Source organism: Felis catus, chromosome E2 (assembly GCF_018350175.1).
Source record: "Felis catus isolate Fca126 chromosome E2, F.catus_Fca126_mat1.0, whole genome shotgun sequence".
Classification (NCBI taxonomy): Eukaryota; Metazoa; Chordata; class Mammalia; order Carnivora; family Felidae; genus Felis; species Felis catus.
In genome coordinates this window covers 6,493,495-6,517,550 of record NC_058382.1, presented here as the reverse complement: position 1 = coordinate 6,517,550, position 24,056 = coordinate 6,493,495, and the positions used below count along the sequence as shown (strand labels likewise).

Here is a 24,056-nt window from a genome sequence, read left to right as displayed (position 1 = left end):
TGCTGACAGCTCAGAGCCTGGAGCCTTCTTTGGATTCTGTGTCTCCCTCTCTGTTCCTCCCCTGCTCACACTCTGTCTCTTTCTGTCTCTCTAAATAAACGTTGAAAAAAATTTTTTTTCAATAAATTGGGATCATATGATCAACAATAAAGAGTCAGCCCCGCTATGTCATCTTTAAAACACTTTTATTTCATACCGTTCTCATGAGAGAATTTGTTACTGTCTTTTTGCCTAGGAATTGGGAAGGTTGACAGTCATCTGCAAGAGCACTCTCAAAACCACAGATTTCTGAAGAGCCTTCAACAATATGGAGAACAGAGCGCATTTAGAAATGCTGTTCACCTGAGCAAAATACATTTTGCCTTAACGCAAAATCATGTGTTTGACTTATGTAGAAAAGCTTTGAAATCAAGTTTAAGTTTAGTTAACCAGAAGAGAAGATATGAAATAGAGAAAGCCGATGACTTTAATGGAGACAAGAAATCTTTTCTACGTGGTAATCATGAATGTTTGTATACTGGAATTGAATTCCCTGAATGTGCGAAACACATCAGCACTAAATTCCAAGTCTTTAAGCATCAGAGGACTCCTAACACGGAGAACTCCCAAGCATGCATCGAAGGTGAGAAAACGTGCATCAGGAAGTCCCGGCTCCTTTACCGTGAGGGCGGTCACAGAGGAGAGAAGCCCCACGGGTATGATCCGTGTGGGAGATCCTTCTCCAGAAATGTCATGTTCACTAAGCATCAGAAAACTCCTGCACCAGACAGAGTCTGTATAGCCAACGACTGCAGAAGAGGCGCCAGTGCGAAGAGCAGCCTCGCTGTGCCTCAGCAAACCCATACGGCAGAGAAGTCCTACACGTGTGGTGAGTGCGGAAAAGGCTTCACCATGAAGCGCTATCTGATCGCACATCAGCGAACTCACAGTGGAGAGAAACCTTATGTCTGTGACGAATGTGGAAAAGGCTTCACCGTGAAGAGCAACCTCATTGTGCATCAGCGAACTCACACAGGGGAGAAACCCTACATATGCACCGAATGTGGAAAAGGCTTCACCATGAAGCGTTATCTTGTTGTACATCAGCGAACTCATACCGGAGAGAAACCCTATATATGCGGCGAATGTGGAAAAGGCTTCACTGTGAAGAGTAATCTCATTGTGCATCAGCGATCTCATACTGGGGAAAAATCTTACATGTGCTCTGAATGTGGAAAAGGCTTCACCACAAAGCGCACCCTCGTTATACATCAGCGAACTCACACAGGAGAGAAATCTTACCTATGTAATGAATGTGGAAAAGGCTTCACCACAAAGCGCACTCTCATTATACATCAGCGAACTCATACAGGTGAGAAACCCTATGAATGCAGGGAGTGTGGTAAAGCCTTTAGCCAGAAGATCTGCCTCATACAACATGAGAGATGCCATACAGGAAAGACTCCCTTTGTGTGTACTGAGTGTGGCAAATCCTATTCTCACAAATACGGTCTCATTACGCATCAGAGAATTCACACGGGGGAGAAACCCTATGAGTGCAGTGAATGTGGGAAAGCGTTCACCACAAAGTCAGTACTCAACGTCCATCAAAGAACTCACACAGGAGAGCGACCCTATGGATGCAGCGATTGTGAGAAAGCCTTCTCCCACTTGTCAAACCTTGTTAAACATAAGAAAATGCACATGAGAGAAACGGGTAGATTCAGTCAGGTTGGAAATTCCTTTAACACAGAGTCGAGGCTCATTACTTAACGAGTGAACTCATCCAAAACAAAAGCCCTTTGAATGTGATGCCTTCTGTGGCAAGCAAGACTTCGTTAAACATCACTGTTTCCGGCAGATTGGAATGTCATTGTGTCCCTGCCTGTTGTCATGTGTGTGCCCTGAGGAGATTAAAGAACTTGTCCAGGAGGTAAACCTGGTGAATACAGTGAATGTGGTGCCTTCTGTGATCCTTACCCTGTATTTTCTGTCAATGAAAACATGCTGGAAAAACTCATGCATTGAGCATGGAGATGCCTTGAGCAAAACTTGCTAGCTTCATTATATTCTGAGAAGTGGATACTGAGCCAAATTCTGTTGACTACAGAGACTAGGAAGGCCTTCAGTGGGAAGGTAGATTATTATCAGGGATCGTCGTAGATCATCAGTGAGCTTATTGTTCATAGAAATACCATTTTAAAGAAATTCATGTTGGCCATGACCATGGGAAAGCCTTTACTCAGAAAGAAGACCTCAGTGAGTGTCAAGAGTCCACACTGGAGAAAAACTTTAGGAAGACAGTGTGACAGGATGTCAGTGATACATCCTGCCTTGTTTGGTCAGGTATCATACAGAAATTAAAACTATGAACATGCTAAATGTAGAGCACCTTTAGTCAGATATCAGAGAACTCGTGAAGGAATGAAGTCCTGTGAAAGTGGAAAATATTTGAATGCCTTTTTAAAAAAAAGTTTTTTTAATGTTTATTTTGAGAGAGAGGGTACAAGTGGGGGAGGGCCCGGGGGGTGGGGGGAGCGGGGACAGTGGATCCAAAGCCAGCTTTATGTGGACAGCAGAGAGCCTAATGCGGGGCTCGAACTCGCAAACTGTGAGATCATGACCAGCTAGGCCAAAGTTGGACGCTTAACCAACTGAGCCACCCAGGTGCCCCTGTTTGAGCGCTTTTAAATATTGCAAGTCTGACCTCATTGTATACATCAGGTAATTCACCTGATGTGCATTTTCAGATGATACTTGGGGACCCTTTTCTAGTTGCCTTGTCACTGATTCCATAGTTTTAAAAGTTAGTCTGCTTTCTTCATCATTGACTAATATTTATTGTTCTATGGAGTGTTCTAGGACTACCCTGTATTATATGATTTGTAAATTTAGTATTTTGAAGTATTTTTTTTATTTAAAAAAATTTTTTTTAACGTTTATTTATTTTTGAGGCAGAGAGAGACAGAGCATGAACGGGGGAGGGTCAGAGAGAGAGGGACACACAGAATCCGAAACAGGCCCCAGGCTCTGAGCTGTCAGCACAGAGCCCGACGCGGGGCTCGAACTCACGGACCGTGAGATCATGACCTGAGCCGAAGTTGGACGCTTAACCGACAAAGCCACCCAGGCGCCCAAGTATTTTGAAGTATTTTAAAAGGAAACTTTTAAATTTATGATACCAGATATTTGTACTTGCTTAACTCAGTTTTTAATTATGACCAGATATTTTATAAAACCACCTTCCAAGTTTTTTTTTTTTAATTTTGTTTTTTAATGTTTACTTTTGAGAGAGAGAGAGAGAGAGAGAGAGAGAGACAGAGCACAAGCGGGGGAGGGGCAGAGAGAGAGGAGACACTGAATCTGTAGTAGGCTCCAGGCTCTGAACTGTCAGCACAGAGCCCAATGTGGGGCTCAAACTCACCAATCAGGAGATCGTGACCTGAGCCAAAGTTGGATGCTCAACCAACTGAGCCACCCAGGCACCCCCCAAGTTATTTTTGAAAATGTTTAATTTGAAATCATTTTAACTTAGAAGAAATTGCAAGATAGTCCAGAGACTTCCCTAGTATCCTTTACCTAATGTCTCCCAGTATGTAAACCACATTTTGTTGTTGAATCTAGGAAAATGACATTGGTAGTGTACTGTTAGCTAAACCCTTAACCTTATTTGGATTTCATTAGATTTTCATAGTTTTTGTTTTGTTTTGTTTTTTTAGGTTGTAATTCTAAGCAGCTTTATTACATTATAGAGAGTCATGTAAACCACTACCACAACCAGGATGTAAAACTGTAATCAACACAGAGTCTCTCCCTTTTTATGTTCATACCCTTTATCCAGACCTACCTCCTGCAACCACTTACATTTTCCATCAGTATAACCGTGTAATTCTATGAATGCTATAAAAATCATTTTTATAACTGGATTTTATATATTTTGTAGATATATTGTATTTATATAATTTTATAATTTTGATAAAGGTTATTACAATATTATTGACTATGTACAAATTTATAATTTTTTATTAATAGGGAGCATGTAAACTTTTCGTGTTTTTGTCATTCGCAAATTGCTCTGAAGACTTACTTGAGTTGCTGGATGGTTTTATTATTGTGAGTAGTACACATACAAATGTGTCATTACTGACACATTTTATTAGTAATACACATGACCAGTTTATCCCTTTATTTTTTTAAATTTTTTAAATTAAAAAAATTTTTTGAGAGAAAGAACGCACGTGAGCAGGGGGCAGAAAGGTAGAGAGATGGAGAGAGAAGCGGGGCTCACCTGCAGCGCAGCACGAGTTCACCCAAAGTGGGTCTCGGGCTCACCGATTATGGGGCTTGAACTCATGAACCGTGAGATCATGACCTGAGCTGAAACCTGAAGCTTAACTGACTAAGCCACCCAGGTGCCCCTTTCCCTTCACTCGAGATTTCCTGGTTTCAGCTGTTGTAAAGATGGTATGAAATCTGCATACGGGGCTTTGTGTGAACATAAATTTTAATTCCTCTACAATAAATATTCAAGTGTATGATTGTTGGGATGTATGGTAAGTTGTGTTTAGCCTTTTAAGAAACTAGTCTCTTCCAATGTCCCTGTGCTCTTTTACATTCTCACCAGCAGTGTATGAAATACTGTTCCACATCCTCTCCAGCACTGGGCATTCAGTATACTTGGCCTTGAATAATGCAGGGGTTAGGGGCACTGACCCCCACGCAGTTGAAAATCCACATATAACTTAACTGCTAATAGCCAACTGTTGACCGGGAGCCTTACCAATAACATAAATAGTTGCTTAACACATATTTTGTATATTATATGTATTATATACTGTATTCTTAAAGTAAGCTATAGAAAAGAATGTTAAAATCAGACTTTGGGGAAGAAAGAAATATGATTTCACTCATACATGGAATTAAAGAAACAAATGAATAAAGCAAAAAAAAAAAAAAAAGACCAAAAAACCAGACTGTTAAATATAGAGAACGATCTGAGGGTTACTAGGAGGGGAGGTGGGTAGGGGAATGGGTAAAAACATGGGGATTAAGAGTACACTTATCATGGTGAGCACTGAGTAATTTATAGAATTGTTGAATCACTGTATTGTACACCTAAAATTAGTATAACACTGTATGTTAATTATACTGGAATGTTAAAAAATTTACAAAACCTAAGAAAAACAAAAACAAGAGAAAGTACATTTACAGTGCTTTACTGTAAAAAAAAAAAAAAAAACAAAAAACCCTGCATATAACTGAACCCATGCAGTTCAACCCCACGTTGCTCAAGGGTCAGCTGTAGATTTTATTTTAGCCATTCCACCAGCAGCGTAGGAGAGACTCAGTCGCTCTCCATCCTCACCAGCACTTGGTATTGTCGTTATATTTTACATTAACCATTTCATTAGGTATATAGTAGTAACCGATCTGGAGCTTAACTTGGGTCTCCCTAATGGCTAACGATATTCCACACATCATTACTACTATTATTACAGACTTATTTATCTTATAACTGGAAGTTTGTACCTTTTGTTCACCTTCACCCATTTCATCCACATCCCACCCCCACCCCTGCCTGTCACAACCAAATTTTTTTCTGTATCTAGGAGTTTTGTTTTGTTTTTTTTTTTAGATTCCATATATAAATAAGATCATACAGTATTTGTCTTTCTCTGATTTATTTCACTCAGCATAATACCCTTAGGATCTATTCATGAGTCATATATGACAGGATTTTCTTCTTTTCTTTTTTTTTTTAAGTTTATTTATTTTGAGAGGGCACAATTGGGGGCAGGTCAGAGAGAGGGAGAAAGAGAATCCCAAGCAGGCTCCACGCTGTCAGTGCAGAGCCCAACACGGGGCTCAGCCTCACAAACCGTGAGAGCGTGACCTGAGCTGAAGCCAAGAGCTGGATGCTTAACCAACTGAGCCACCCAGGTGCCCCACGGTTTTCTTTTTTATGGCTGAATATTCAATTGTGTGTGTCTGTGCCTGTACCACATTTTTTAAATCCATTCGTTTGTATAGGACACTTAGGTTTTGATGCATGGCTATTGTAAACAATACTGCGGTGAACGTGGGGGTACGGCTGTGTTTCTGAAACTGACTTCATTCCATTTGAGTGGATACAGGAGAATTGGTGGATCATATTGTAGTTTTGTTTTTAATTTTTTTGAGGAACCTCCGTACTGTTTCATAGTGGCTGCACCAGTTTACAGTATGTCTGTAGGTTGTTCATGAAGAGACATCTCTGATTTAACAAATCACCTACTGGTGGACATTCATACTGGTATTCGTTTCTTTTGACTGCATTACAAAATTACTTTCCTAAAAGTTAATGTCTAAAGACAAACATTTACCAATTCTGTTGTGTGGGTCTAGGGTTGGATTGTCTAGTGTGGGCTGTCTGGACTGGGGCTGCACAAGCTAGATGGCTTTTTTTTTTTTTTTTTTTTTTTTTTTACATGTCTAAGTGTCACTGGAATGGATGGGGTCATTCACAATCTCATGCTGCAAGAGGCTAGCCTGGGCTCTAGTATAATGTGTTAGAGGAGCTCCAAGAGAACCATATACCATACCTCACTGAGCAAGTCTGGTTCTGTCCTGTTTGTTACTGTCTTATTGGACACATTAGTCAGAGTCCCTAGGAGGGGATGCTATCCAAAAGTGTGAATATAGAGATGGAAGGATAAATTTATTTTTTTTAATTAAAAAATGTTTATTTTTGAGAGAACAAGCAAGCGAGGGGCAGAGAGAGAGGGAGAAAGAAAATCCCAAGCAAGCTCTGAACTGTCAGTGCAGAGCCGGATGTGGGACTCGAACTCATGAACTGTGAGATTGACCTGAGCCAAAATCGAGAGTTGGACGTTTAACCGACTGAGCCACTCAGGCGCCCTGCAAGAGTAAATTTAAGAATCACAAGAGTGTTTATTTCCTTACATTTGTCAAAATTTATACCATAAATATCCTTGTACATGTTTGTTCTCAAAAAGATTAATTTCTACTGAATCAATTCTTAATATTAATCCCTGGCTCAAGGAGAATGAAAAGCTTAAACTGGATAATTGCAGATTGTACTCTAAAAACATTTTACTAATTTACATACTCTGGTCTGAAGCCTGTCGTCCTAAACATACCAAATACCTAAAACTTATTAAATGTGGTGTGCATCTTTTAAACTTAGAACTGTGATAAGCATGATAATAACCTCAATTCATTCAAAGCTGTGCATGGTGGACAACAGTTACCTACTAAGCAGATGAGAAAAAATAAAATTTAGGCTTAGCATAAGAGTGCCTTTATCCACATGGCCTCGCCACTGTGAATGTTGCTCATCATGAATGTTAAGTTTTAAAATGTTTTTGTTTCATGTTTATTTTGCATTTATTTGAACATTAGATGCATTTTAAAACTTGTTATGAGTACTTGCGACTTTTAAAAGTAAATGGCCTGTTTATTATTTAGTTATTTAAAAAATTAGGTTGGCCTTTCTCATTCCTTTTGTAATAGGGTGTGGAAGAGTGGATCTCATGTATTGATCATAGGAATGGAAACTGGCACATTGACTCTGGAAAAGTTTGGCGGTTTCTCTTACACACACACACACACACACACACACACACACACACACACACACACACACACTCAGGCCTTTCCTGTCCTTTCCCTCCATTCTTTCAATATATATGACAGGTTCAGTTGGATCCAAATTTAGGATTTATATTGCTGTGACTGTTGACGCTTCTCGCAATTGACACATGTGGTATAACATTTTTTTTTTACACAACTTTTATTCTTGTGGAAGCTGTCACAGTTGCCTATTCCTGGCCACTGTTCCTCAGAGCCCTGCCTTCCTCTCTGGACCCAGGAAAAGCTCTGTGTGCAGCCTAGGCTCCGCCCTTCCCTGGGCACTGATCTTCTCTCACTTTCGCTGGCCTTAGTGGCCTTCCCACCCCATTACTCTTGCCCACGCCTAACTGGCGCGTTCCAGCGGTTTTCTTTCCTAGTCAGTGACCGTCATCCCTGTGCCCTCAGAGCTTCTGCGAACGTTGTTCTCCGTCCAAAAGTCGCTTCAAACCCATTTCTGCTGGAAACTCCCCCGAGGAGGCTTCTGTGAGTTCTGTGCTGTACAAATACCTCCACTTCCTGTTAACAGGATCACGCCAACCGAGCCGTGTCCTAACTTTAATTTTCCAGTCCGCTCGCTGAAAGGGATTTTCCCCGCACCGTTTTTTGCCTGGCGTAAGCTCCAGTTTTGCTCCTCCTACCTGTGCGTTTCTGCCCAGACTGACGGGCCCTTTCACTTTCCCAGCCGCCCCTGCCGACGGGCGCGGAATCGGACTCTTGGCGCCCCGTAGGGCCGAGATCCAAGATGGCTGCCCCCACGGGGCACGGCCAGGGTGCGGCCATGTTGCCGCAGCGGCAAAGCCGGGGTCCAGTTGTCTTTTCTCTAGAAATGCTTCAGACCCTTGTTGGCCGCAGCCCCGCGGTGCTGAGGGACGCGGACGAAGTTCAGCGAAGTAAGTTCAGGTGCCGGTCGGTCGCAGTGGTGTGTGGCGAGAATCAGGTGCGTTCGCGGACTGTGGCCGGGGACGGTTCGTCGGCGTCTGCCTGGGGTGGTGTGGGTGGAATTCTTGCGGGAGGAGACCGCGGGTGGGTGTTCTTCCGTGTTAGGGTGTGCGCTTGCGGTGCCCGTGGTCTCGGTCAGGAGGTGCTCTCGTAGTTCGTGGGTAAAGATTTCTCGGGAACGGCGACCGGGTGCAGAGGGCACATTTGGGGGCCGTTTCCTCGCTGGGGCTCAGAGATTGCGAGCGGGAGGGTGGTGGCGGTCAGCTGCAGGTGGAGCGGGTTTTGTTCGGGGCTCACGGGTCGGGGTCCGTGGAGCTCACGCGGGGGCCGCCGGGTGCGTCGGGGGTACGGGTGGGAGCGTGGGCTGCGCCTGGATGCGGGGGGCTTGGCCGCGGCGGGCGGAGCTCGGGCCTGGGCTGCCGCCAACGACAGCGGGTGTGCGTCCCCGCTTCTGCCCTTTAGCCCCGGGCCCTTTTTTCAGCTCTGGTTTTTTGGCAGCCGGCGCCACTTCGTACCCTCGAACTCTCAGGAATGAAAGTTTTTGCCGAGATGAACGAGCCAGCCTATCTAATAGCAGTTTTATGTTGAAGATGCCGCCTTTTCTCTTTTGTCCTCCGAGATTCCTTGCACATTCCTCTTGGATATTTCTTTTCAGATTCTGACACAAGTAAAATCTCTTATCACACTGTACGTTCCGTTCACAAGGGATAATCCTTGTCAACATTTTGGTAGATTTCAATTTGAGGCTTTTAGATTATGTGCTTAATATTTGTAATTCAGATAAGTTGTGTAAATGGTACTATGATTTTCTCCTTGGCCTTATTTCATATAATAAACACTGACAAATTATTTTTAATGTGTGAACCGGTGATATTGTGAGTGGATTCGTATTAAGCATTTGCTTATGTATAATCTATATAGAGATGAAATGTTTGAGATGTTTAGGTGTCATTCGGGGGACAGTTTATGATTATGCATTTATACCCTTGGATTTGTTCCCTAGCCTTTCGTTTCCAATATAAACTGTTTATTTTTATTGCAGTTGTAAGCGTGTTATTACTTTCTGACTCCCTTTTCCTTATCATTTTCTGTAATGCAAAAGATCAATTAACTGTAAATATTTATTTGCTACTTGGTCACCCTACTAAATTCTTATTACAGTATCTTTCTCTCCACCCAACATTTTAGTGTAGAAAATTTTCACACATACAGACATACTGAAAGAATTTTAAAGTAACCATTCATATACCTACCACCTAGATTTTACCATTAACCTCAGACTAGACTAGCTCTACCAGTTAGTTACCTGAGCTTCTATCCATCTTCTTTTCATGAATCAGTCTTCTAGTTGGTTTTGGTGCATTTTATTTATTTATTTTTAATGTTTATCTATTTTTGAGAGAGAGACAGAGCACTAGTGGGGGAGGGGCAGAGAGAGAGGGAGACACAGAATCGGAAGCAGGCTCCAGGCTCGAGCTGTCAGCACAGAGCCCGAGTCGGGGCTCGAACTCACAGACTGTGAGATCATGACCTGAGCCCAAGTCGGGCGCTTAGCCGACTGAGCCACCCAGGTGCCCCGGTTTTGGTGCATTTTAAAGACAGTTGCAGATCACTGCCAGTACTCTAAATGCCTCTGCAATTACATGATTAATAGCGTTCCAATAGCTTTTCACTTGTTTCCTTTGTTTACTTAATGAACAGAGATTTTATTTACAAATAGTCTTGGCCTGTTGTGAAGTGGAATGAAAGTGAATTTTGGAACGAAATTAGTCTGATTTTTCAATTCCATTGTGTGATGGGTGTGACCTGTGTCTCTTTCCCACTTGGCAAAAAGAGAAGTTAAACTCTCTCCCTCAGGGTCGTTTTGAAGATAAGTATAGTAAAATACCTAAAATTGTGGTCTGTGATGGCAGGAGCCTAGTGTATTTCAGTAAAAAGGCTGATAATTCCCCATATTTATGGTTTTGTGCTGTGTAAAATTTGTATTTGTAACTCATTTTCTCTCTCCCTACCTCCTTCCTTACTTCTCTGTCTCTTTTTTATTTTAAAAAAAAATTTTTTTTAACGTTTATTTATTTTTGAGACAGGGAGAGACAGCATGAATGGGGGAGGGTCAGAGAGAGAGGGAGACACAGAATTTGAAATAGGCTCCAGGCTCTGAGCTGTCAGCACACAGCCCGATGCAGGGCTTGAACTCACGGACCACGAGATCATGACCTGAGCCGAAGTCGGATGCTTAACCAACTGAGCCACCCAGGTGCCCCTTTGTTTCTTTTTTAAAGCAAACTTGTGAACTTACATTAATGATCTAGCAACAGCAATTTAAATGTAGACTGCCAATACTTTTCTGACTTAAAATATAAGTGCTCTTATGAAAAAATATAATGAGGAACTAAAAATGACCTCTCAAATATTACACTGTTGTCAGTATTTCTTTTCAGAAGTTCTTAGAAGTGGATTTTTCGGTTACTGGTGATACTTTTATTGCCTAAGTGAATGTTAGGTGTGGTTGGGTGGCTAAGTCTATTGAGCAGCCGCATCTGACTCTGTGTTAAGCCCGAGTCAGGCTTGTGCTGCGTGTGGAGGCTGCTTAAGATTCTCTCTCTCCCTTTTCCCCTCTTCTCTGCTCGGGCTTTCTCTCTAAGAATAAATAAATAGGTAACTGGATAAATTTTAAAAATGTTAAATTATCCCCATGAAATGTCCTGCTCTTTAATACTGACCTTGACCTGTGTATGCTTTAAAATGGTCTAGATTTTTTTGTTGTTGTTGTTAATATTTAGAGAGAGTGTGAGTGGGGGAACAGGGCCGAGGGGGAAAGAGAGAGAGAGAGAGAGAGAGACATTGAGAGAGAGAATCCTAAGCAGGCTCCATGCTCAGCACAGAGCCTGACACAGGGCGTGATCCTAAGACACTGGGATCATGACGTGGGCTGAAATCAAGAGTCAAGGCGCCCAACCGACTGAGCCACTGAGGTGCGCCTAGAATTAAAAATACATATTTTTTTAAGTTTACTTATTTATTTTGAGAGAGGAGAGCAAGCAAGTGGGGTAGGGACAGAAAGAGTAGACAAGAGAATTCCAAGCAGGCTCTGCACTGTCAGCACAGAGCCCTACTCCGGGCTTGAACTCACCAACCTCAAGGTCATGACCTGAGCTGAGATCGAGGGTCAGTCGCTTAACCAACTGAGCCACCTAGGCGCCCCTAGAATTTTTCTATTTAAATGTTGTAGCCAGCCACCTGACTAAAGATGTACACAAACGTGTTAGGTGAATACTGATGATTTGCCTCTTTCTATATTCAAAAGTCATCTTTGATTATTTTTTCAAAGTGTGTTGTACTGGGTAATGTTTTCAGATGTAAATTCTCAACTCTGCCTTTGTAGATAGAGTGTGAAAGCCTGAGAGAATGGTCAACAAGTGGATCTGACTGTATTCCCATAAAACTATTTACAAAAACAGGTGGTCTAGGCCCTGTGTTACTGACCCTTGATTTATTTATTTTTTTAACGTTTTTATTTATTTTTGAGACAGAGAGAGACAGAGCATGAACGGGGGAGGGGCAGAGAGAGAGGGAGACACAGAATTGGAAGCAGGCTCCAGGCTCTGAGCCATCAGCTCAGAGCCCGACGCGGGGCTCGAACTCACGGACCGTGAGATCGTGACCTGAGCCGAAGTCGGACGCTTAACCGACTGAGCCACCCAGGCGCCTCTACTGGTCCTTGATTTAGATGATTATGTGGCTTTTGTGTTCTCATATGGAGTTGGGCAGGTAGAGCCCATGAACTGAATCTGGGCCAGTGCCTGTTTTTGTTAATAAAGTCTTATGGGAACTCAACCACACCTATTTTTTTTTTTAATATGACTGCTTTTGAGCTATAGTGGTATAGTTGAGTAGTTGCTACAGAAGCCACGTGCGTTATATTTTTTTCTCTTTTAACGTGTAGTTATGTATGTTTAAAAATATATATATTAGTTTTATTCACACTAGAGATTGCAAAATAACATACAGTTTGTATTTGTCGAAGTATTATGGTAATTAGTACTTTTATATTCTTCTCTGTCTATACAGAGATTTTAGAACAGTTTTTCATTCACCACTTCTATGTTATATGCTGCCATGGAATACTTTATTTTTTACTTTATTTATTTAATTTTATTATTAATATTTTTTAATGTTTATTTTTGAAAGAGAGAGAGAGAGAGATACAGAGTGTGAACGGGGGAGGGGCATACAGAGAGAGGGAGACACAGAATCCTAAGCACTCCAGGCTCTGAGCTGTCAGCACAGAACCCGACGTGGGGCCCGAACCCATGAAACTCGAGATCATGACCTTAGCCAAAGTCTGACACTTAACTGACTGAGCCACCCAGGTGCCCCTGTCATGGAATATCTTAACTCTTCATGTTTTTAAAACCTTCTGAGAGATGATCATTGTTATATTTCCAGTTGGTACTGATTTAGACTTCAACTCTTATTTACCAGTTTTATTTCTCTTGACTCCTTGCTCCTCTGCTTACATTGGAAGATCCTTTCCTTTTGCTTGAAGAACCTTCTTTTTTTTTTTTTTTTTTAATTTTTTTTTCAACGTTTATTTATTTTTGGGACAGAGAGAGACAGAGCATGAAGGGGGGAGGGGCAGAGAGAGAGGGAGACACAGAATCGGAAACAGGCTCCAGGCTCTGAGCCATCAGCCCAGAGCCTGATGCGGGGCTCGAACTCACGGGCCGCGAGATCGTGACCTGAGGTGAAGTCGGACGCTTAACCAACTGCGCCACCCAGGCGCCCCTGAAGAACCTTCTTATTTGCTGTAACACAGGTCTTCTGATGAAGAATACTGTGTGCTTTTGCCTGAAAATTCAGTTCTATTTCTAAAGAATGTTTTTGCCAACTATCCTATACAGGTTTATACTTCTAATACTCTACAGAGTATGAAGAACTGGATGGCAATGAGAAATTATGAAGACAATGTGTTATTATTTGCTTATTAGCATGATGTTCTCAAAATCAAAGTGTATGTCCCCTAGGATGTAAAAAGACTTTTGCAGAGGTAGATGGACATGCATGATTTAAGAGAAAAATGTGTATCTCTTACTGTCTGTGTGTCCTCTTTCCTAAAAATGATGTGCCTGAGGAGGCCCCTGCCACTTGGCCCAGAGCACTTAATAAAAAGACCGATTTTTTTTTTAATTTTTAAATTTTAGTTAACACACTGTGCAATATTGGTTTCAAGGAGTAGAATTCAGTGATTCATCACTTGTATACCACAGCCAGTGGGGGGCGCCTGTGTGGCTCAGTTGGTTAAACATGCAACACCCAGTGCTCATCCCAAGTGCCCTCCTTAGCACCCAGCACCCATCTAGCCCATCCCCCACCCACCTCCCTCCATCACTCCTCAGTTTCTTCTCTATCATGAAGAGTCTCTTTGTTATGCCCAGAGTTCCTGATCCCCAAAGACCACCAGGGAGCCGAGTCCGATATAAAAGCAAAAGGGCCTTTATTCGAGCTAGCTCGAGCTCAGTCCCCTACCTGCACCAACACAGCGGTGAGATACCGGGGAGAGAGAGCCAGTTTCAAAAGCACAAAGGTTTTATTGGGGTCTAGGGGCAGTTGGTGAGGTAATGGCTGTGGCCTCAGCCGATTGGCTGGGGAAGGGTCGTTGCCTTGGCCGATTGGCTAGGGAAGGGTCGGAGTCCTGTTACTCAAGGGGAGGAGGCGTGGTCGGCCAGCGTAGGTCCGCCCCTTCATCTTGTGGTTTTTTTCCCTCTCTTTTCAAAAAGACAGATCTTTGGGGGCCTTGGTTTAAGGTGAATGCATAGCGACAGTGACAATATTTGGGCCTAAAGAGATTGTGCCGCTCAGAGTAATTTGCTTTTCAGCCTGTAGGTGCTGGCTCCCCAGGGACAAGAGGAATCCAGGGAAAAAGGAGAAGATTCCAAGACTTAGGCATCAGCATTTCTGGGGAAACCTTTGACTGGAGACTGAGATTTTTGAACAGAAATTTAGAGCTGATCCAGAAGAGCTAAAGACAGAGCATCCCTGTTAGCACCCATTTCCCCAAATCAGAAGAAGATGATCCAGGCCCAGGTGACTTTTGGTTTCTTTTATTCTTTCCTCCCCCTCCCCCAATGGATTTGTAGAGGCCTGTAGAAAAAAAAAAAATCAGTGCAATTAAACAAAAAAGTTTGAATTGAGAATAGCAGGATGTGGAGAAATCTGGGCCAAGTAGGATCAGGAACATATTTTTCGTAGGATTCATACTTTGTGGCTCTTGTTGGAATATATGTGATTGTGCAAGACCCTGTAGGTCACGATACCTGTCAATGTTGCATATATCTCTGACAGCCATCATAAGAGAATCTTGGTAAGTTACATGGTAGGCATTAGTTACTGTGATCTGTTTCTACTGCCAACACTTCTGATACCAAACATGTGAATTTTTTCATACCAACGACCAGTTCCTCAACTCTCTAGACACCACTGTGTACAATTTGATTCAATCTTGACACTAACTACCTGGAGTTACTATCGTACTCCACAAGTTTATAGGGCTCAGTCCCACAAGACTGACCTCATTACAGATGCCAAGCATTAGGTGCCCAGGGTACCCATACTTCTGACTTGGCTACAAATGGGCAGTTCCCACAATCCCTTCCTTGGGTTCGAGAATTCACTCCAGTGGCTCACGTAACTCAGGAAAACACTTCACTTCACATTTACCAGTTTATTATAAAGGCTACATGATGGGAACAACCAAATGGAAGAGAAGCATAGGGCAAGGTATGGGAGAAGGGGCGAGGACCTTCCATGCCATCTCCAAGCAAGCCACCCTCCCAGCACCTTGATGTGTTAACCAACATGGAAGCACCCCAGCCCTGTAGTTTAGTGTTTTTTATGGAAGTTTCATTATGTAGAGGCGATTGATGAAATCACTGGCCATTTAGTGATTATCTCAATCTCCAGTTCCTCTCCCCTTCCTACCCTGGGGTAGGGCTGACACTTCCAGCCCTCTAATCAATAGCTTGGTTCTCATAGGAACCAGCCACATCCTTAGGGTATCTAGGGGCCCACCAGAGTTACCTCGTTAATATAAATTCGGGTATGGTTGAAAGGGGCTTGTTACAAATAACACAAGGTGCCCCTCCCACCGCAAGCCCTTCTAAAGGCTTTAGGAGCTTTGTGCTAGGAACTGGAGATGAATACCAAATATATACCTCTTAGTATATCACAGTATCACAGGCATCGACTGTGAGGAGAAAACAGACTAGTTCCTTGAAGGAATGTTAACGTTTCATGACACATAGGTTTGAAGTTCACATAGGTCTTTGATCGTTCCTCATAGATCTGTTGTGGTGAGTAAAGGCCTTAACTGCCCTTACTTCTCATAAATGTAAAAACGTGGTTCCTGCAGCTGTTTCTTCATTGTTTCTATTGTAGTGTTAACTCTGCCTAATGATATGCACACATACATATATATATTTGTCTATGTACATCTGTGTGTCTATAAGTATATTTGTAGGTTTTTTTATAAATTTGCTTGATCATTAATCTCTTTGCTTTATACATGTATTATACGATTCCTTTATTTTGTTTAGTATATTAACCACTGAAATTAGTATGGGTTTTCTGGTGATTCTAGCATATCTGCAGTCTTCATCACTGATTTTGGTATTGGTTCACATGCTCGTGGTGAACTTAGAAATCTGTGTCATTCATCTACATACTTCCATATTGGCAAATAGATGCTCAAATTTATACAGATGTTCTTACACCAGCAAGGGGATTTAATGGCACATATTACAGAAACTTTCTCTGATTTTCAACTTTGTTTGATGAAGAGAAGACTGCACAGTAACATAATATTTTACAAGACTTCTTATTCTATCACCATGTATTAAAGAACAAAACCCACCAATTTCCTTTATGGTGAAATGAACACAATAGTTTCCCTTATCCATTTTTTACATATCACTGAAAGAATATCATTTCATTAAATGTAACTGTGTTATAACAGGAATCCCTGACATTTGAGGACGTGGCCGTGGGCTTCTCCCGGGAGGAGTGGCGGCTCCTGGTCCCCGCCCAGAAGGACCTGTACCGGGACGTGATGCTGGAGAACTTCAGGAACCTGGTGTCCGTGGGTGAGGACGACTCCCCCGTGTCTCTCACAGGGTGCTCTGCCGGTGGTTTTTTTCTTTCTCAGCTACTTAACTCTTTAGTACTCTGACATGATAGATTCTCGCATCCTTTTCTTCTCTCAGACAAGAGGATATAATGTCCCCTCTCTTGAGAGAAAAGCCTTGATGTTTACAGATGTGAAACATTGTTTATCCCCTAAAATGTAACATTATGCCCTCCTGATATACCCCAGGCCACGGAGTCATCTTCTTCTTCTTCTTCTTTCTTTTTTTAAGGTTATTTATTTATTTTGAGAGAGAGAGAAAGTGTGAGTCAGGGAGGGGCAGAGAGAAGGGAGAGAGAGAGAGTCTCAAGCAGGCTCCGCACTGCCGGCGCAGAGCCCAACATGGAGCTTGACCCCGCGAACCACGAGATCGTGACCTGAGCCACAGTCGGACGCTGAACCAACTGAGCCACCCCGGTGCCCCAACCACTGAGTCCTCTATCATTTCTCACGAACAGGGTATCTCGCCAGCAAACCAGATGCACTCTCCAAGTTGGAAGGAGGAGAACTTTGGACAACAGAAGATGAGATCGACAGTCGAATCTGCCCAGGTGAGTGAGAAGTTGGCAGGGTGGGGGGTGGCTGCAGAGGCAGTACCCTGGTCAGACAGAGAAGGCGTCACAGCTGTGACAGCCCCTCCCCACATCTGTTTTCCCCTATGGGAACTCTTCTTCTTTGTTGACATTTCGAGGAAAATGTATCCCTTTTTTTCTTTTGAGATCTGATCCCTGTTCCCTGTTTGCTTTGTATACTTCTTGTTTTTGTTTGTTTTGCATAGTCATCTTCTTCCTCGGACTTTCTAATCTTCATCCACTGTGACAGTGTCTCTCCTGCTGTGAAATTCCACTTTCCAGGCCTTTCTGGAAAAAAACAACTTTGACTTCCCCACTTTTTTCTCACTGCTATGCCTGCTTACCAGGAAATAATGATTTCCTTCCATAACTTCTGACTATACCTTTGATACTTGGTCTCCATGGTAACCTGGCTTTTGCTGTGCATTTATGCACCCCCACCCCCACCCCGGGAACCCCTGAAGTTCTCCATACTTTTGTTCTTGTTTTCTTCTCAGTTCTCCTCACTCTTAAGTTTCCTCCATTCCCGTGAATCAACCTCTTTCTCTTTTCTTAAGATGTCCAATTGACTTCTCTCTCAATATTGTCTAATGCATGCTTTCATCCTATATATTTTACCCTTCTTCATGGCAGCCAGCCGTAACTTCCCATTCTGTGTGTGAGCACAGGAATCCTCCTCTCTTCATCCTTTTTTTAAAATGCAGGTTCTTGAGGTGCCTGGGTGGCTCAGTCGGTTGAGCATCCGACTCTTGGTTTCGGCTCAGGTCATGATCTCGCGGCTTCGTGGGCTCAAACCCACAGAGCATCGGGTTCTGTGCTAGCAGCACGGAGCCTGCTTGGGATTCTCTGTCTCCCTCTGTCTCTGCCTCTCCCTTGCTTGTGCTGTCTCTGTCTTTCTCAAAAAAATAAATATATAAACTTAAAAAAAATAAAATGTAGGTTCTCTTTGAGTTCAACACAACTACACATTTTAAATTGTCCCCATCCTGGCATCACCTTGAATGTTCTCTGCTTGCTGAGCTCTCCAAGGTTATTTAATTAACAAGAAAATATCTTTTTTTTTTTTTTTTTTTTTATTTATTTTTTTTTTAATTTTTTTTCAACGTTTTTATTTATTTTTGGGACAGAGAGAGACAGAGCATGAACGGGGGAGGGGCAGAGAGAGAGGGAGACACAGAATCGGAAGCAGGCTCCAGGCTCTGAGCCATCAGCCCAGCGCCTGACGCGGGGCTCGAACTCACGGACCGCGAGATCGTGACCTGGCTGAAGTCGGACGCTTAACCGACTGCGCCACCCAGGCGCCCGAAAATATCTTTTTTAACATGCCACATGATTGCCAGCCCAAACTGGGTCATAAGTTATGTCTGCTTCAAATGATTTCCTTCACGGTTTTGTTAATTCAGATTTTCCTTTAATTATTAGATGTTATCACTGCATTTATTTTCCTAAAGCTTTTGTTTTCACATGATTTTTTAAAAATTTTTATTATTTATTTTTGAGAGAGAGAGAGACAGAGCACGAGCAGGGGAGGGTTAGAGAGAAAGATGCAGAATCCGAAGCAGGCTCCAGGCTCTGAAGCACTCCCTGACATTATTATTATTATTGTTGTTGTTGTTGTTGTTGTTGTTGTTATTGTAATTCAGTCACACCCTGATACTGGATGTACCCATGTATTATTACTTTTCAATTTGTGAAGTGATGGCAAAATGGGGCACCTGGGTGGTTCTGTAGATTGAGCGTCCAACTTCGGCTCAGGTCATGATCTCACAGTTCGTGCATTGGAGCCCCACGTCGGGCTCTGTGCTGACAGTTCGGAGCCTGGAGCCTGCTTCGGATTCTGTGCCTCCCTCTCTCTCTGCCTGTCCGCCACTCACTGTCTCTGTCTCTCTGTCTCTCTGTCTCTCTGTCTCTCAAAAATGAATAAATGTTAAAATAAATAAATAAATACAAAAAATAAATTTGAAGTGATAGCAAATGGAATTTCTACTAATTTTTCAAGAACTTGAGTCTGATTTTTTTTTTAATTCAAGTATAATTAACATTCAATGTTATATTAGTTTCAGGTGTACAATTCAACAATCTAGGGGTGCCTGTGTGGCTCACTCAGTTAAGCATCCAGCTCTTGATCTTGGCTCAGGTCATGATCTCACGGTTCATGAGTTTGAGCCCTCCAGTAACACAAAGCCTGCTTGGGATTCTGTCTCTCCCTCTCTCTATCCCTTCCCTGCTCTCATGTGCTCATCTCTCTCTCAAAATAAATCAACTTTTAAAAAAATCTCACATTTTAAGATGTGATTTCACATTTTAAGGTCACATCTTCACATTTAGCATGCATGTTTCACAATGCATGCTAGATTTTCCCCTCATTCTGGACTTCAGTAATATTCCTTATTTTAGTGAGAGACATTTTGTCCAGCAGCCCAAGCCACACAATTCCTGAAGTGATCCTTGAGTTCTCGCTTTCATTAACCTCTTCCCACTTCTCCCATTGAGCCCATCAGTGAACCTTATCTTTTCTTTAAATATATCTTGATTTCGTCTACCTCTTACTTCTCCACTGCTTCTTTAACTGTGTTTCACAAACTGCAATTGCCTTCTTTAATCCTTTGCTTCAGTTGTCTATACCTAGAATAAAATCAGGATGTTTTACAGATTTAACTCAATTCTGATACTATCTACCTGGAAAGAATGTCAGATCCTATAAGCTGAAGGTTCAGTCCCACAAGTCTGTCCCTACTTCAGATGTCAGTTGCAAGTCCAGATTGTTACCTATGCTTCTGTCCATCTGGCTATAAATTGTAGATTCCCATGTCCCCCTCTTTGGGTTCAATTAATTTGCTAGAGTAGCTCACAGAACTCAGAGAAACACTTGTGTTTGCCAGCTTAATAAAGGATTTATAAAGGATACAGATGAACAGCCAGATGAAGAGGTACATAGGGCAAAGTATGAAGGATTTCTGAATGCAGGAGCTTCTGTCTCCATGGAACTGGGGTGCACCACCCTCCTGGCACACGGATGTGTTTACCAACCCAGAAGCTGATCAGATCTTATTTAAGAGTTTCTATAGAGCTTTGTTTTTTAAAAAAAATGTTTATTTATTTTGAAAGAAAAAGAATGAGCAGGGGAGGGGGAGAGAGAAAGAGAGAATCCCAAGCAGGCTTCGTGCTGTCAGCACAGAGCCTGACATGGAGCTCAATATCACAAACCGTGAGATCATGATTTGAGCCAAAGTCGAGTCAAGAGCTTAACTGACTGAGCCACCCAGGTTTCTGTACAGCTGTAATCTCTAGTTCCTCCTGCCTTTCCCTTTCTTGGTGGTGGGGCTGAAAGTTCCAACCTTATAATCCCTTGGTCTTTCTGGGTACCAGCCCCATTTCGTGGTTGTGTAGGAACCCTATGCTAAATCGCCTCATTAGCATAAACTCAGTTGTGATTGAAAGGGCTTGTTATGAATAACAAAAGAAACTCCCGTTAGGACATTTAGAAGCTCTGTACCAAGAACTGTGGATAGAGACCAAATGTATTTCTTATTATACCACCCTGTAGGATTGTCACTTAAAATAACTACTTCACATGAAGGCCTTTTTAGAACAGTTTTATTCCAAACTAAGATTATGAGAGATGACAGAGTGATTCATTGTTCTCTTCTCTCCTAGAAATCAGGAAAGTTGATGATCCCCTGCAGTGTCAGTTACAAAATCGAAGCATTCAGGAGAGTGTGGAACAATGCCGTGAACATAATACATTTGCAAGCATTTTTAACCAGAGTGAAAGTGATTTTCTGTTGAAACAAAATTATGATATGTTTGATTTACATGAAGAACCTTTAAAATCAAATTCAAGTTTGGAAAGCCAGAGTATAAGCTGTAATTTGGAGAACTCTGCTGAGTTTCATGAAGATGGAAAATCCCTTCTTTATGGTAACCACGAACAATTTTGTAGTGTAAATAAATTTCCTGTAGGTGTAAAACCCATTAATAATAATTCCCAGGTCATGAAACAACAGAGAACTCAAAATACGCAGAAAGCCCATGTATGCAGTGAATGTGGGAAAGCCTTTGTCAAGGTGTCTCAGCTCACTGATCATCAGAGAGTTCATACTAGAGAGAAACCTCATGGATGCGGTATGTGTAGGAAAGCATTCTCCAGAAAATCCAGGCTAATTGAACATCAGAGAATTCATACAGGACTGAAACATTACGAATGCACTGAATGTGACAAAACATTTCCTAAGAAATCACAATTCAACATACACCAGAAAACTCATATGGGACAGAAGCCTTATACATGTAATGAATGCGGGAAGGCGTTCATCAAGAAATGTCGGCTCGTTTATCATCAGCGAACTCATACAGGAGAGAAGCCCCATGAATGCAGTCTATGTGAGAAAGCCTTCTCTACAAAGTTTAGTCTCACTACGCATCAGAAAACTCATACAGGAGAGAAACCATACATATGCAATGAATGTGGAAAAGGCTTCATTGAGAAGAGGCGTCTTGTTGCACATCATCGAACTCATACTGGCGAGAAACCTTTTATATGCGACGAATGTGGGAAAGGTTTCACCCTGAAGAACAGTCTTCTCACACATCAGCAAACTCATACAGAAGAGAAATTGTATACATGCAGTGAATGTGGAAAAGGCTTTTCAATGAAGCACTGTCTCATCGTACATCAGCGAACTCATACAGGAGAGAAACCCTACACATGCAGTGAGTGTGGAAAAGGCTTCACCTTGAAGAGTCCGCTCATCAGACATCAGCGAACACATACGGGAGAGAAACCCTATGTGTGTAGTGTATGTGGAAAAGGCTTCACCATGAAGAGTGATCTCATTGTACATCAGCGAACTCATACTGCAGAGAAACCATATATATGCAGTGATTGCGGGAAAGGCTTCACCGTGAAGAGCCGCCTGATTGTACACCAGCGAACTCATACGGGAGAGAAACCCTACATCTGCAGTGAATGTGGGAAAGGCTTTCCAGCAAAGATACGGCTGGTCGGACATCAACGAACTCACACGGGAGAGAAGCCCTATATATGCAGTGAATGTGGAAAAGGCTTCACAGAGAAGAGTCATCTCAACGTGCACAGGCGCACTCATACAGGAGAGAAACCCTATATATGCAATGAGTGTGGCAAAGGCTTAACTGGGAAAAGCATGCTCGTTGCACATTTGCGAACTCATACCGGGGAAAAACCGTATGTATGCAGTGAGTGTGGAAAGGGCTTCACCATGAAGAGTACTCTAGGTATACATCAGCAGACTCATACCGGAGAGAAGCCATACAAATGCAACGAATGTGATAAAGCCTTCCGGAAGAAGACCTGCCTCGTACAACATCAGAGATTTCACACGGGAAAAACCTCCTTTGCATGTACCGAATGTGGAAAATTTTCTTTGCGCAAAAATGATCTCATTACCCATCAGAGAATTCATACAGGAGAAAAACCATTTGAATGCAGGGAATGTGGGAAAGCCTTCACGACCAAGTCAGGGCTCAATGTTCATCAAAGAAAACATACCGGAGAGAGGCCCTATGGATGCAGTGATTGTGGGAAAACTTTTGCCCACTTGTCAATCCTTGTTAAACACAAGAGAATTCACAGATAGTCACTTTGGGAAAACCTGTTGCCAGTTGTAGGCCCTCAAGATAATATTTTGCAATGAAGAATGAATGCAAAGAATGGTATTATCTTTAGTGATCAGTTGTGTCACATTTTACGTTGACAAAAAATTTACAAAACTGCTCGCGTAGTCAGCCTTGATGAAAATATCTTAGGACATTATACATCTAAAAAGTGTTGACTAAGATAGATTCTATGAATGTGACAGACTAGGAAAGCCTTCGGTGGGAAGAAGACCTATCACGTGATCATCACAGATCATGAACGACTAGGAAAGCCTTTGCCCAGAAGCTAAGACCTCAATAGATGTTAATTCACACTAGAGAAGTACTTTCCTATGGTAATAAATATAGTCCGGTCTTGAAGTAACGTATTTGCCAGGAAATCCACACAGAAATAACTTAGGAACACGTTCAATGTGGTGGACTTTAGCAAAATACCGGACAACTTAAGGAAAGAGGCCTTGGGGAAATGATGAAGGAGAGCCTTCTGTCATATGTCTAAACATGACAGATAATACACCTCTCAGACATTGAGAACAGGATACCTTCAGCCATATATCTGACTGCCTTGTCATTGATGTTACCAATTTTAAATCGTGGCAGTTACTCTTATCATGTATTAAATTTTAATATGCACAATGCAGGAGTGTTCTATGAGTGTTCTCTGCCTGTTTCATTATATAATTAACCCTTGAATTTCTTTGTTCCAAGTTTAATTGTTATTACCAAATACTTGAAGTACTTCAGAATGAAACGATATATTCATATGTGTAACTCAATATATTTGGATGTGTTTAACCAAGTTTATAAGCAGCATCAAGTGGTTTATAAAATTAATGTAAATGCAACGTTTATATAACTTCTAATTTTTTTTAAGTTTATTTATTTTGAAATAGAGACCGAGATGGGAGAGGGCAGAGAGAGAGAGGGAGAGAGAGAGAGAATCCCAAGCAGGCTCTGTACCATCAGTGCAGAGCCCAACGCGGGGTTTGAGCTCACGAACCGTGAGGTCATGACCGTCAGATGCTTAACCGACTGAGCTACCTCGGCGTCGTATGTGACTTTTAATTTTGAAATAAGTTTAGAATCACAAAAACGAGTATTTCTGAGATTTCCTA

At 42.2% G+C, this 24,056-nt stretch overlaps 1 protein-coding gene across 5 annotated transcripts in view; it reads left to right on the top strand.

Annotated features, from left to right (window-relative positions):
- LOC111556180 (zinc finger protein 615) overlaps window positions 1-23,579 on the top strand; it is a 32,127-nt gene extending 8,548 nt beyond the window's left edge. The window contains exons 1-5 of one of the 5 annotated variants that reach the window (XM_045046206.1): window positions 7,663-8,501; window positions 14,430-14,637; window positions 16,565-16,691; window positions 17,191-17,283; window positions 20,962-23,579. In XM_045046206.1, coding sequence (XP_044902141.1) covers window positions 14,623-14,637; window positions 16,565-16,691; window positions 17,191-17,283; window positions 20,962-22,922 — 2,196 coding nt within the window. In that variant the 5' untranslated portion in view covers window positions 7,663-8,501; window positions 14,430-14,622 and the 3' untranslated portion in view covers window positions 22,923-23,579. Of the gene's footprint in view, window positions 1-235; window positions 1,936-7,662; window positions 8,549-10,744; window positions 10,808-14,429; window positions 14,638-16,564; window positions 16,692-17,190; window positions 17,284-20,961 lie in introns of those variants that run through there. The other 4 variants (XM_019818509.3, XM_045046207.1, XM_045046210.1 and 1 more) reach the window with 4 other exon arrangements.
- The last annotated feature ends 477 nt before the right edge of the window (window positions 23,580-24,056 follow it).